Below are 14690 nucleotides of genomic sequence, written 5' to 3'. Positions count from 1 at the left end.
CTTTAGATGCCCTGAAACGTGCATTAGCGCATTCTGTCGGCGAACAACGCCATCACAAAAGCAGGTCACCAACATCAATCCCTTTCTATTTCGGTGGAGCATAAATTCATAGCATGATACCGTCTCTCAGGAACAGAAGTAGTCCACTGCACCCATCATGTCTGTGAAAGCTGTGTGAAAGAGCTGTACAATTGTGTCCCACACCCCAGGTTTTAAATTAAAGCTGGACATTAGCGCCCTTCAATACATGTCCAATTGAATCATGAGTGTTCCGGTGGAATCTGTATCCAGCACCTTTTCACTTATTGCTTTACCAATCTTAAAATCATCTGAGTGAAGAAATTCTCCGCCGGTCCCTTCTTGTTCCTTTCTCAATTATTTTAAGTCACTGAGCTCTATTTATGGACCCAGTTTCCAGAGGATACAGATTCTCCCTATTTGCTCAAACTTACCCCTCTTAATTTAGAATACACCAATAAGGTTCTCCCTTAACCTTCTCTGCACAATCGCAGATTCTGCAATCTCTCCACGTAACTGAAGTCCCTCACCCCCGGATCATCCTGGTAAAGCTTCACTTTACCCGATACAAGTCCTTGACATCGTTCTTAAAGTTTGGTGCCCAGAACACTACACTATACTCCAGCTGCCAGCAAGTCAATGCTTTATAAATGTTTAGCATGATTTTTACCGTAGAACTTCAGCTGAAACCTGAAATTACGCTGAATGAAGAATCTGGCGTGTATTTACCCGGAGAGAACATCACAATTACCTGCAATGGCGACATAAATTCCCCGGGTAGCGATTATACCTTTTATAAAGATGGGGGCAAACTTCCATTTCCCACTACCAGCAGAGTGTCTTACATTGCGTCAACCAGCAGATATCAGCAAGGAGATTACCAGTGCAAGTATGGATACCTTGTCAACGAGCAATGGACCTGGTCCTCACTTAGTGCCTCGGTGTGAGTAACAGTAACAGGTGAGTGAGACGGGCAGCGTTTTTGCAATATCACAACTGGTAAGTTTTTTATTTATCTGGAGAGACTAGATGAGATGGTTTTGTACCTTAAAGCTGAAAAGAATAAGGGGCGGCTCAATAGAGATGTTCAAAATTATAAGGGTTATCGACAGAGTAAATAAAATAGAAACTGAACGAAAGGCACAGATTTATGATCATTGGCAAAAGATCCAGAGAGGAACTAAAGAGCACTGTGTTACACGGCGAGATGTTGTGATCTGGAATGCCAAGCCTGGAAGGGTGCTGGAGACATATTCAATAGCAACATTCAAGAGGGAATACATTTTTGATGCATAATAATTACCTGGACTTGGTTATACAGATCATAAGTCTCAAAGTTGGCAGACGAGAGGAAACTCGGAAATATAGTGAGCAATGAGGAGGACAGTAATAGACCTCCGGAGGACAATTACACAATCCCAAACCAGCGACCTCCACCAACCAGAAGACAAGAGCTTCAGGTGTATTGGAACACCATCACCACCAGGCACCCCTCCCACTCTCAGACCATCCTGACTTGGAAATATATTGTAATTCCTTCATTTTTCATTGAATTAAACCGTGGAACTCCCTGCGGGAGCACTGTGTGAGCACCTTCCCCACACAGATTGCGTCGGATCAAGAAGAATACCCACCCCCATCTTCTCAAGGCCAACTTGATATAGGGAACAAATGACGGCCTTACCATCAGCGGCCTCATCTGGAATGATTCAAAAATATTTTGGGACCACCGAAATAACTCCATTATTTGAAATGCGAATCCGCAGAGTTAACGTGGAGGTTCAGTAATCTTACCACATGTTCATCTTCGCTAAATTAGCAGAAATAGCGATGCCCAATTAAGCATTTTCCTTGTTCCGCCTGTATTCCAGAGTAAATTTTCTGGCCTAATATCTGACTTTGGAAAGAGAATCGAAGCTGATTTATTTTCTTTGACTCTGCCATTTGATTTCCTACATTTCAGCTGTGACTTGAGCTCCAAAGTATTACATTGTCTGTGAAGCGATTTAGGAGTTGCTGAGTTCCTGAAAGGTGCTATATAAATGCAAGTTTTCTCTTGCTTTTAATCAGGTCCCGAACTCCACTTTTGTGGAATCTCAGTCCCCAATGAAAGGAATTCCCTCCAACGTAGCACAATCACTTTTGAGTGAACAAATGACATGAACAACCGCAGATCTATTTCTAATTGTGCTTTCCGTCAATTTTACCTCAGATCCGCTAACAAAGCCAGTGATGTCTCTTGAACAACCGAGTGGGGTGTATGTAGTAGGAGAGAGGGTCACCATTACCTGCACTGTGACCGGAGATTATCGCAATAAAGCCTTCTACTTTGACAGAGATGGCCCAATGCTGTCCTCTAGCCCAATCGTAACAAAGGGCAACATTGCAACATTCCTGATTACACAGCGTAACCAAAGAGGGCGGTACCATTGCCAATATGGAATCTCCTTCAATGGAAGGCAATTATTTTCCCCGCTGAGTGAGGCTATTACGCTGACAATAGTAGGTGAGTAACAGGGGGCAGAGTTTATTAATATGTCTATGCAACATGCTTGGTATTTTCAAAAATCCATGTGTTATTCACAATACCAAAATGAAATGTTTAACGTTAGGAGAAAGGAATAAAAGCGAATGGCCTTTGATCTCATTGCTCAAAGCTTGACAGGATCCGTGTAACAATGGCCCTGAATACACCGCTGTGCATCTACTGTTATTAACAGCAATACTGAGATATTGCACCTGAAATTTGTCTCGGGTGGAGGAGCAAAAAAGACGAAAGTGAATCGGCTGCACGTTTTTACGCTATCCGATTCCATTGTGTGTGATATTAAACCTACTCGCTCAGCAGAAAACTGGCCGGTGGTCATTTACATTGTCCTGGCTATATCCAGCTCACAGCTTACAGCTCATGGTGGGCAATTGTGAGCAAATCCACCAAGCGGGAAAGAGCTTGTTTCGGGCCGGTTTCACGATTTACACTCCGCCCGATTTTACCATTAATTTACTTCAGTACAACGTAAAATCGGGTCGGCTGATTGGGTCACAACCTTTCGGAAATTACTTTCATTTGACTTCAAGGAGAGTATAATAGTCTGGGGTGAAAAGCGGATTGCAGAACCGTTCACGCCCGGCGGGATATTGATTTCTTGTTATCCTCACAGCTCATCCTCACAAACCATTAATATCACTTAACCTTCTGGATCAAATATTTGTGAGAGGGGAGATGGTCAGAGTTACCTGTAGAGCCCGATCTCCATATTCAGGGAGCATGTTCTATTTGTACAGAGGAGGGCAAAATAATCCAATCAAAATGGTCAAAGCCAATTCATGGGAATCCGCGATCATCTTTGACATCACGGACAGCATGGGGACTGGGTCAGAAGATTACTCCTGTGTGTATAAGGGAACAATGTCAGAGCGGCAGATAACCTCAGACCGAAGTGATACCGTGGAGGTAACGGTAATGGGTAAGAAGCAATTTGTTCACTGTAATACAATCGGATATCACTGCTTGTCTCTCACATAATGACAATATAGGGGAATGAAACATATGGCCTGCGATAGCATTACATGGGCGATAGCGATTTGCCGCTCATTTTATGACCCGCCTGATTATGTTTTCCATTTAATTATGTGTACAAAATCAAATTGCGGCCGCCTGATTCAAGGATCCGCCTAAGAAAATGTTTATCACTAGAGATTCGAACAATCAACGATTTGTGCCACAATGACAGCACGGCGCCAGGGATTTAACCCCACTGAGTGTACTGTCATCTCAAGAAGCTCTGCAAGCTTACAGGAGAATCTGCGTGCTGAGATTTTCAATAAGATCTTGATATGCACGATATTTTAATCTAATTATCTCGTGGGTTTCCATCTCTCTCCCTGCATTGCATTTCGATAGTATTTCAATTCCACGGGACCTTCACCAGCCAGAACGAGAAGGGCAGCAGACTCATGGGAACAACATCCGCTCCAAATTCACCTCCACATAAACACTGTGACTACTAGAGCTGGTCGGAGGCAGGGAATTCTGTGGCGAGTGTCTCACCCCCTGACTCCACAAAGCCTTTCCACCATCTCTTTGCACAAGTCAAGAGTGGGATTGAATACTCTCCACATCTCTGGATGAGAGCAGCTGCAACTGAGGAAGCGTGACACAATCCAAGACAAAGCAGGTCACTTGATTGGCAAATTATGCAGCACTTTAAACAGTCACTCTATCCACCACCGGCACAAAGTGGCTGCAGTGTTTACCATCTACAAGTTGCACTGCAGCAAGTCACCAAGACTTCTTCGGCAGCACCTCCCAAACCTGCAACCTCTCCCACCTAGAAGGATAAGTGCAGGAGGCGCATGGGAACACCACCACCTCCAAGTTCACCTCCAAGTCACAAATCAGCCTGACTTGGATATATATCATCATTGAGATCCCAACCTTGCGCTTTAAATGAAAATCCCCAGATGCATTTCTAATTGTACTTTCTGTTTATTTCACCACAGCTCCGCTAACAACACCAGTGATAACTCTTGATCAACCGAGTGGGGTGTATGTAGTAGGAGAGACGGTCACCATTTCCTGCACCTTGACTGAAGATTATCGAGATAAATTGTTCTACTTTTACAAAGATAATCAATATCTGAAATCCTATCAATATATCAGAAAGGACAACATTGGAAAAATCCCAGTTACCAGTAAAGGCCAGGGAGGGCGGTACCAGTGCCACTATAAAACCTCTGTCAAGGGAAGACGGTTAGAATCTCATCGTAGCGAGTCTGTGACGGTCACTGTAGCAGGTGAGTGACAGGGATCAATGGATTTTGTATGATTTTATCAAGCTCTTGGAATTTTTATAAAATCATGCTTTAATCATTGGAACAACATGAATGTTTTAATATTAGGATAGAGGAAGAAACCGAATGGGTTTTGAATCTATTGATCAATTCTCGAAAGGATTCATGTAATTCTGGACCTGTGTTCAATTGATGTGAATCCATTACCGACAAAGGGCATTACTGGAGATAAGGCGATGAAATTCGTCACGGGCGGTAGCTCAAAACGGGCGCTAGCGATTCGGCCGCCCGTTTTCAGCCCTGCCTGATAAAGCTTTCCATTTAATTATGTGTATAAAATCGAATCATAAACACTATGTTCAAGGATCCGCCTCCAAAAAAATGTCCCACTTCATGTTTAAACTTTAAATTTTATTGCCACAATGAAAGCATAGCGTGTGGGATTTAACTCCACTGAGTGTAGTGTCAGCTCAAGAAGCTTTCCAGATGGGCTGGCCATAACAGATTACAGGTTTCTCTGTCCGAGAACAGAATCTGCGTGCCAAGACTTTCAAAATGATCCTATTATGTGTGATATTTTAATCGAATTACTTTGTGGGTTTCCATATCTCTCTCTTCATTGCATTTCGTCAGCATTTCACTTACACGGGACCTCCACCAGCCAGAAGGACAAGGGCAGCAGGTGCATGGGAACAACATCCACTCCAAATTCACCTTCAAATAAACACAGTGGCTACTAGAGCAGGTCTGAGGCAGGGAATTCTGCGGCGAGTGTCTCACCTCCTGACTCCACAAAGCCTTTCCACCATCTCCTTGCACAACTCCAGAGTGTGATTGAATACTCTCCACATCTCTGGGTGAGAGCAGCTGCAAATCAGGAAGCGTGACACAATCCAAGACAACGCAGCTCACTTGATTGGCAAATCATGCAGCACATTAAACATTCACTCTGTCCACCACCGGCGCAAAGTCGCTGCAGTGTTTCCCATCTACAATATGCACTGCAGCAAGTCACCAAGGCTTCTGCGGCTGCTCCTCCCAAACCAGCGTTCTATTCCTCCTAGAAGGACAAGGGCAGCAGGTACATGGGAACATCACCGCCTCAAAGTTCCCCTCCAAGTCACACACCATCCTGACTTGGACATATATTGCTGTTCCTTCATCGTTGGTACGTCCAACCCTTACAATTCATTACATTGTTGTGCACTTTGACCACACTGGCCTCACTAAGGTTCAATTAGAAGGCCACCCACACCTTCTGGAGGGGAAACTAGGGATTGACAGTAGTTGCTGGACATGCCAGCGACAACCACAATGGTATATATAAAAATAATTGTGTGCTCGCAAAAACGGCTAAATTATTTCAAAAGTGTGACACTCAAAGCCTCGCTTAGATTGGTTGCTCACTGCCTTCTGTTGGCGGGGGTATCATACTTGCAGTGGTACCAGTCGCTGCTATGGGAATAATGAAGACTTTCACTCTCTCTGATCTCATCTTCACCTTGCTAAAGTAACAGCACTGGGCATTTCAAAGCAACCATTTCCTTGTTCCGCTCGCATCCCCGAGTAAAATCTCTGGCCTGAAACCGGACTTTGGACCGAGAACTTGAGCGGATTTTGGTTCTTTGGCACCACCATTTGATTTCCCACATAACAACAGCGAATACACTTCAAGATTACTAAATTGGCTGTAAACTGCTTTGGGACGTCCAATGGTTATGCATGGCGCTAGAGAAATGCAAGTCAATCTTTTTTTATAATCAATTCCCGAACTCCCCTATTGCGGAATCTCTGTATCCGATGGGAAACTGTGCTTCAACACCGCACAATTATCAATGAGTTCCCAACCTTGCACTGCACGTGGAAATCCGCAGATCCATTTCTAATTGCACTTTATATTTATTTTACCACAGATCCGCTAACTACACCAATGATATCACTTGATCAACCGAGTGGGGTGTATGTAGTAGGAGAGGCGATCACCATTACCTGCAATGTGGCCGGAGATTATCGAGGCAAATCGTTCTACTTATACAAAGATAATCAATACCTGCAATCTGATCAAATGGTCAGAAAGGACAACATTTTAACAATCCCGGTTAACAGTACTGACCAAGGAGGGCGGTACCAGTGCAAATATAGGACCTTCGTCAATGGAAGGTGGTTAGAAACTCAGCGCAGTGAGTCTGTGATGGTCACTGTAGCAGGTGAGTGTCAGGGAGCAGAGGATTTTAGTATTTTTCCAGCACTCTTGGTATGTTTATAAAATCATGCTTCTATCACTGTAACTGAATTAATGGTTTAATATTTGGAGAGAGGAATAAAACAGAATTGGTTTGAAGAACATAAGGATATAAGGCACAGGAGCAGGAAAGGCCATTTGGCCCTTCAAGCTTGCTCTGCCATTCAGTAGGATCAATCGCAATCTTCTACAGCATCTCCACTGTCCTGCACTATCCACATATCCCTTGATTCCCTTAATATTCAAAAATCTATCTACCTCTGTCTTGAATATACTCAACGACTGAGCCTTCACAGCCCTATGGGGTACTGAATTCCAAAGATTTATCATCCAGTCAGTGTAAAAATTTCTCCTCATCTCATTCCTAAATGGCCGAAACCTTAACCTGAGACTGTGGACCTTGGATCTAGACTCACACTTCTCCACATTCTGTTCCATTTGCCCTGTCCCTGCCCACTCACTTTGCCTGTCTATATCACCTGGAAGCCTTCTTGCATTCTCCTCACACCTTAAGTTGCACCAGCTCTGTATCATCAGCAAACTTGAATATATTACAATTGGTCCCCTAATCCAAACCATTGATGTAGATTGTGAAAAGCTGAGGCCCAAGCAAAGATCCTTACATAACCCCACTTGTTACAGCCTGCCAACCCGAAAATGAATCTTTTATTGCAACTCTCTGTTTTCTGTCCGTTAACCAATCCTCAATACATGCAAATATATTATCCCCAATCCCATGAGCCCTAATTCTGTTTAGTAACCTCATGTTTGGCACCTTATCGAATGCCTTCTGAAAATTCAAATACACCACCTCCACTGATTCCCCCTTATCAATTCTGCCATTTACAACTTCAAAAAACTCCACCAGATTTGTCATACATGATTTCATTTTCATAAATCCGTGTTGACTCTGTCAATGCTATTTGTATTTTCTGAGTGACCTATTACCATTTCCTCAATAACAGATTCGAACTTTTTCCCTATTACTGATGTCAGGCTAACTGGCCTGTAGTTCCTCGTTTCCTCTCTCCCTCCTTTCATACATAGTGGGGCTAGGTTTTAATCTGATTCCTCAACTCTTGACAGGATTCATGTAACATGCCCTGCAATCACTCGCTGTGCACCTGCTCACCGCAAAGGGCATTACTGGAGATACTGTGACATTCCTCACGGGAATTAGCGCAAAACAGGCGAAAGCGAAACAGCCGCCCGATTCACACCCGACAGATTTCTGATTCCATTGCAGGCAATTGAAATGGAAATCCGGCGATGTGTAAAACGTGCTGATGTTGAGCTATCGCCTGCTTTAGGCTACTGTACAAGACGAATTTATACTCCATTGCGTCTGAATGTTGTGCATTCAATCCCGACGAAAAACATGAGCTCACAGTCCATGGCGACACTTGTAGGGTAACTTTAACCACATCCTCCAGGTGGAAAAGAGGCGGATAGGGATCGATCTTCCATTTTACTCTCCGCCCAATTATACCCTCCATTGACTTAAATGGAATCTAATATCGTGCTAGTTTACCATTGTCCCTGTGACTGAGTACTGAGGGAATGCTGTTTGATGGAGCTGAGAGATTGGATATTTAGCGATGTGAAGACAACACATTCTGACAGGGGGCGGCCGGCTATCTCTTAAAATCACGCAAAATCTGACCCTGATTTCCAATTTTACTCACTAAATGTCTGGAACTACCACAGTGGAATGTTTAACGTCAAATGGCTTCTTCCTGCCAAAGTTTTAACTCCACTGAATGTGTGGTCACCTCACGAGGCACCGCCAGTGTGGGTGGCCTTGTCAGATTACAGATTCTCAGTCAGATAACCGAAACAGCGGAATGAGATTTACAAAAACATCCTGATACGCAAAATATTTTAACTTAAGTACATTTAAGGTTTCATATCACTCAATGGATTTCGTCTGCACCTCGAAATCCCTCGACTTCCATCATAAAAAAGGACGATGGCAGTCGTAGCATCTGAACAGCATAATCTCCTAGTTCCACCTCCAAGTCACACACCATCCTGACTTGGAAATATATTTGGCGTTCCTTCATCGTCGCTCGCTCAAAATCTTGGAAGTCCATACCGAACAGCATTGTGGGAGCATAAATGGGTTAAAGAAGAAGACTGACCATCATCTTCTCAAGGGCTACTGGGTTCGGGCACTAAATGCCAGCCTTGCCAGCGAAGCCCACATCCTACAGCCCAGCAACTCTGCACTGCCTGATGTGAAATGTAAATCCACACAGTTTATGGGAGTTGTTCACTCTTTTTATTCAGGTTATGGCTCGACTAAATTAGCAGAAATGTGAATTTCAAAGGAAAATATCTTCTCCTGGTATCAAAGATGGTAATTTCAGCGATAAGCCCAGATTTTGGAACAAGATCCCCAACTGATTTATTTTCTTTTTGAAACCATCAGTTCCCTTTTTGTCGAATCTCAATTGCCGATACGAACATTTCAATTAAACACGTCACAATCGTTATTGAGTTACCAGCCTTTCATGGCACAAGAATGTGCAGAAATCCATTTCTGTTTTTCTTTACATTCATTTACCACAGATGCAGTAACAATACGAAATATATCAACGTGGAAGAGTGTGACATGATATATTTGGTACGAAGAACGAGGAGAGACAATAAAAACTAAAAGCTACAACGCTAAAGTGTATGTGTATCCAGAGAAATCTGGAGGTATTTGTGCACACATTGTTGAAGGTGGCAGGGCAGGTTGACAAAACAGTTATACAAGCATACGGGATCCTGAACTTCTTAAATAGCAGCATAAAGTACAAAAGCAAGGATGTCATAATAAACATTTATAAAACACTTGTTCGGCCTCAACTGGAGCATTGGGTCTAATTCTGGGCACCGCACTCTAGGAAGGGTTGGAAGGCCTTAGAGAAGGGCAGAGAAGGTTTACGAGGACGATTCCAGGGAGGACGAACCTCAGTTCCGTGGATAGAGTAGAGAAGCTGGGGTAGTTCTCCTTAGAGCAGAGAAGGTGGAGAGGAAGTTTGATTTGTACAATCAGACCTGCGTCCCCTGGTTACCTACCTTGCTGTTACTGGAAAAACGTTCTCCTTATTTAATCTATCTAAATGCTTCATGACTTTGATCACCTCTATTAAATCTCTACTCAACCTTCTCTGCTCTGACGAGTCAATCACAGCTTCTCCAGTCTCTCAATATAACTGAAATCCCTCTTCCCTGGAACCATTCTGGTAAATCTCCTCTACACCATCTGTAAGGCATTGACATCCTTCCTAAAGTGTAGTGCCCTATTCTGGGACACAGTATTCCTACATGGCGTCTAACCAGTGATTCCTACAGCTTTAGCATATCTTCTTTGACTTTGTAGTCTAAGCCTCTGTTTGATACAGCTTTTCTTTAAATGTAACCTCAGCCTATCCCGCCACATTCAAAGACTTGTGCATGTGCTCCCCAGGTCCCTCTGATCCTGCACCACGTTTGAAATTGTACAATTTCGTTTAAACATTCCCTCTTAATTATTTCTACGAAATTGTGTCACTTCACACTTATCTGCATTAGATTTCATCTGCCATGTTTCTCTCAATTTCACCAGTCTCTCTATGTAATCCTGAAATAAAAACAGAACATGCTGTAAATACTCAGCAGGCCAGGCAGCCTCTGTAGAGAGAGAAACAGTGTTAACGTTTCACATCGATGATCTTTCCTCAGAACTGGAAAACTTAGAGTTATAAAACATTTTAAGCAAATGCAGAGGCAGTGAAATGGGGAAGGGAGGAAAGATCAAATGGGAAGGTCTGTGTTAGGTTGGAAGGCAGGAAAGATTAAATTACAGTAGGTCTGATTGTACAATGCAAAAGGAGATGGTATGGGACCAGTAAAGAAACAAAAGCTGGGTCTAGAGGAAGTGTAAATGGGAATAGCAGAATCATGTCCCCTTGATGTGTGTTGATATCATCCTCACTGCTCACTATATTTTCGACTGTCTTGTCTTCTCCAAACGTTTCAGTTATCCCCTGTGTACACAAGCCCAGCTCATTCATATTTTGGTTCTCAAGAATAAGTCTATATTGCATTTTGAATCGATGGTCACTACTTGTTCCTTTCGAATTACAGGTCTACCCAAACCAAATATATCAATGGATTCCAATGTTCTTGTGAAGGGTGGAGAAGTCACCTTTAACTGTACAAGCCCACGGGAGCTTCCTGGCATCACATTTTACTTATACAGACATGGAGAAACGAATCACTCGGATGTCCAGCATGCTGCTGCAGGGTGTAATTCTTTCACCTTCACCATCAGGAATATAGGTCATTCCGATGGAGGAAGTTACACCTGCCTGTACAAAGCGGATGTGAGCGGAAGGCGGCTAACATCGGCTCTGAGTGACCCTGTACATATAACTGTAGGAGGTGAGTGAGATTCACAGAGTCACTGTATTTATCGGACCCCAGCACAAGGGGTGCTTGCATCATAGTTAGTCTGCATCAGTTGTTCTGTTTAAGGATTAAAACTGGCATGTAAATGACATCAATATGTTAAAATTCTTATTGGATGTTGACTCATAGGCTGCCCACTTTACACCCCGTCATACAAGACTGAACAGGTGGGCGATGTGACATTGCCCACTTTTATGCCAGTGCTCGAATACCCTTTGACTCTTATTCCATTAAGTGTTTGCTACTTACTGCGTGACTGATGGCAGAACTAAAGCGCTAACCATTGGATGGTTTTACTTCTCCAACTCCGATTAAAAGTTTGATTCACTCGCTTTCTCCTGTAGTTCCTCATCGATTCTATAATAGTGCAAGATTAACCCTAGGGAAGCTGAGAAAAAAAAATATTCACGTTACCGACTTTAACAAAAGGTCATTTTAACCTGGTAAGCAATAAGCAAAACAAACAATCTGCTGTTTGAAATATACAACAGTTCAGTCGGCGTCTGTGGAGAGAGCAGGATGTTGTGACAAAGGTCCGCACCTCAAAAATTAGCTCAACTCATTCTCTCCTCGCATGCGCAGTTTTGACCCAATGACCAGAATGAAACTTACAGAATGAAACTGACTAATTTACGTGCAATCTGTTATATTTTTGCCGCCAGCTGGGAACAGTCGCTTTGTCCCAGAACACGGTTAATATCCAATGAAAGAATCAAAGAATGAACGAGGCAACTAATCAATCGAACAATGAGAATCAGCTTCGTGCTGCGTCATGTTCTCCCAATGCATTGTGACGTCAACTGCATGCCAAACCCCCGCCGACTTTATTACTGATTCGCTGATATTGCAGCGCTGATTTAATGCGGGTCATTTATTATAAAAAACAGAGGAGGAGAGAACGACTTTGAACATCTGAGGCACGTTTTCGAAACAGTGAAAATCCAAGGAACCGCTAACATTAAGTATCGCGAGTGTTGGAAATGCTATGCCATTTTATGTGAAGAGACAAGGGAATCTGAGGCCGTTCTCCTTAGAGCAGAGAATGTTAAGGGGAGATGTAATAGAATGGTTCAAAATTATGAGGGTTTACGATAGAGCAGATAAGGAGAAACTGATTCTACTGGCAGTAGTGTCGATAACCACAAGGCACAGGTTAAAGATCACTGGCAAAACACAGAGGTGAGATAAAATTATTAAATAAACAAGCGAGTTGTTGTAATCTGGAATGCACTGCCTGAAAGTGAGGTGGAAGCAGATTAAATAGTAACATTCCAAAGGGAATCGGATATATACTTGAAAGTGAGAACAAAATGCAGGGCTGTGGGGAATGAGCAGAGGTGTGATACTATTTGTATAGCTCTTTCACAGGCACGATGGGCCAAATGGACTCATTCTTTTCTGTGCAATTCTATGATATTATATCAACCTTTTAATTTCTTATGTATTTTTTCTGCTTTGGAATTCACTCCGGATCCACTGCCTATCTGTGGCTTCTGTTAAGCTGCAGATTATCTATTTTTTGTAGAAACTGTTGTTTAACTTGGTTACGCTGTGTCCCTTTACCTCACTTAGATAAATCCTTTGCGCTGGAGGCTGGTGTTCGCTCTGCTGTGGGTCTGATTCTCATCTTTGTTCTGTTGGGTGTGTGCTTCTGGAAGAAAGGTGGGTTAATCAACATGCATTACCCGTTCATTACAGACACGCAGACCATGCTTACTGCCGCCTCTCCATGAACACAGTACTGACAACCTCCTCCAACCATCTCCCACTTCTCCCATAAGCTCGGACTGTAAATATTTGGAAATCGTAGACTGACAGGCGAAATAGCGAGGGTCGAAGCAGAAAGGGTCCTGGGTAGAAATGCGTCTTTGGTGGAAGCACATAACGGGAGTATTTTAAATAGCCGCCTGTTATTTGCTCCATCCGATATTTAGTATCATTGTTTTCAATAGAATATAGATTTTAACGTAGAATGGGCAGCTCAACGCTACTGCTAATTTTGAGCAACTGCATTACTGGGGTACAAATGTGTCTTACTTGATCGTGCAAGATGGATGATATCGCATTTGCCACCTATGGTATTCCCCATGTATGGAACTGAATGTCCTGTGGGGTGTAGAACATGCAGAGTGAGCGATACCGCCCATTTTCCTTTACCAGTCAAGTGGAATTCCAACCCACAGTGTCACATTGTAACGAATGAATCGAAAAACTCGGTATTCTTAGTCTGGAAGGAGACGGCTGAGAGGTGATGTTGTGGAGGTGGTTAGGGTAGTACATGAGTATGGAGGAGGAAAATCTGCAACACAGCATGGAATGAAATTATAGTTTAGCGGAGCAGGAGATGGGCGCTGTGTACAATGGAAATCCTGCCTGAATTCGACCGTTTCCCACCGGTGGGTTAATTTAAAAGTACCCCCTTTGGGTTCCTTCATAAAACATTGGGTGGTTGTGTCGGGACAGTTATGGTGCTGGGGCACAGGTTTCTGTGTCCAAAAGACCTTTTCAGCTCATTGACTCTACTCTTATTCCTATTTTGTAAACCATTATTTGGCTCAGATTTCTAACACTTACATTTTCTTCTCAGGGAAGTGGAGAAGCAGCAGAGAAATGAGGTGAGATCATTGACTGTTGAATTGTCAATTACAACCACACCTGGCCAAGATAAAACTCAGATGCAGATGTTCAGGAATAATTGTACCCTGTATACTTCACTTCCTTTTCATATTAGAAAGAAACTCCCCCACTCACACTCACGCACACACTCCAACACGCAATTAGACGTATATACATACATACACTCACAAATTCATATACATATACACAGACTGGTATACATAATCACATATATTCACACACAAGGACACATATATTTTCTCATACGTTCAGTGAAAGACACAGATATACGCTCATAATAAAGCATACACTCAAACTCAAACACACACGTATTAAAACACACATACACACACTCAAACACACAATCATAATAAAACACACACACACTCAAACACACACACAATCACACAAACTCAACCATATTCAAACACTAATCCAGGCAGTTTTCACTTACTTCAGTAATTTTGTTTGCATCTGCACTACATCCCTTTAAATGTGTTTTTGTTCGTTATCTCATTAAACTATAGCCTTTCTCATCTGGGAATCCCATATTAACAACAGCTCAATGAGAGATGAAATC

At 42.8% G+C, this 14690-nt stretch overlaps 1 protein-coding gene across 1 annotated transcript; it reads left to right on the top strand.

Annotated features, from left to right (window-relative positions):
* The first annotated feature begins 677 nt into the window (after positions 1 to 677).
* On the top strand, positions 678 to 13227 carry LOC147087229 (venom metalloproteinase inhibitor DM43-like). Its single transcript, XM_085978124.1, has 5 exons — positions 678 to 961; positions 4472 to 4815; positions 6726 to 7019; positions 11171 to 11467; positions 13067 to 13227. Exons 1-5 carry the CDS (start codon positions 678 to 680, stop codon positions 13225 to 13227), a joined length of 1380 nt encoding a protein of 459 aa, XP_085834250.1.
* The last annotated feature ends 1463 nt before the right edge of the window (positions 13228 to 14690 follow it).

The sequence above is a fragment of the Somniosus microcephalus genome, unplaced genomic scaffold, assembly GCF_052327205.1.
Source record: "Somniosus microcephalus isolate GS21.2 unplaced genomic scaffold, FLI_Smic_1.0 unresolved_chr6, whole genome shotgun sequence".
Classification (NCBI taxonomy): Eukaryota; Metazoa; Chordata; class Chondrichthyes; order Squaliformes; family Somniosidae; genus Somniosus; species Somniosus microcephalus.
This window is presented reverse-complemented; position numbering and strand designations above follow the sequence as displayed.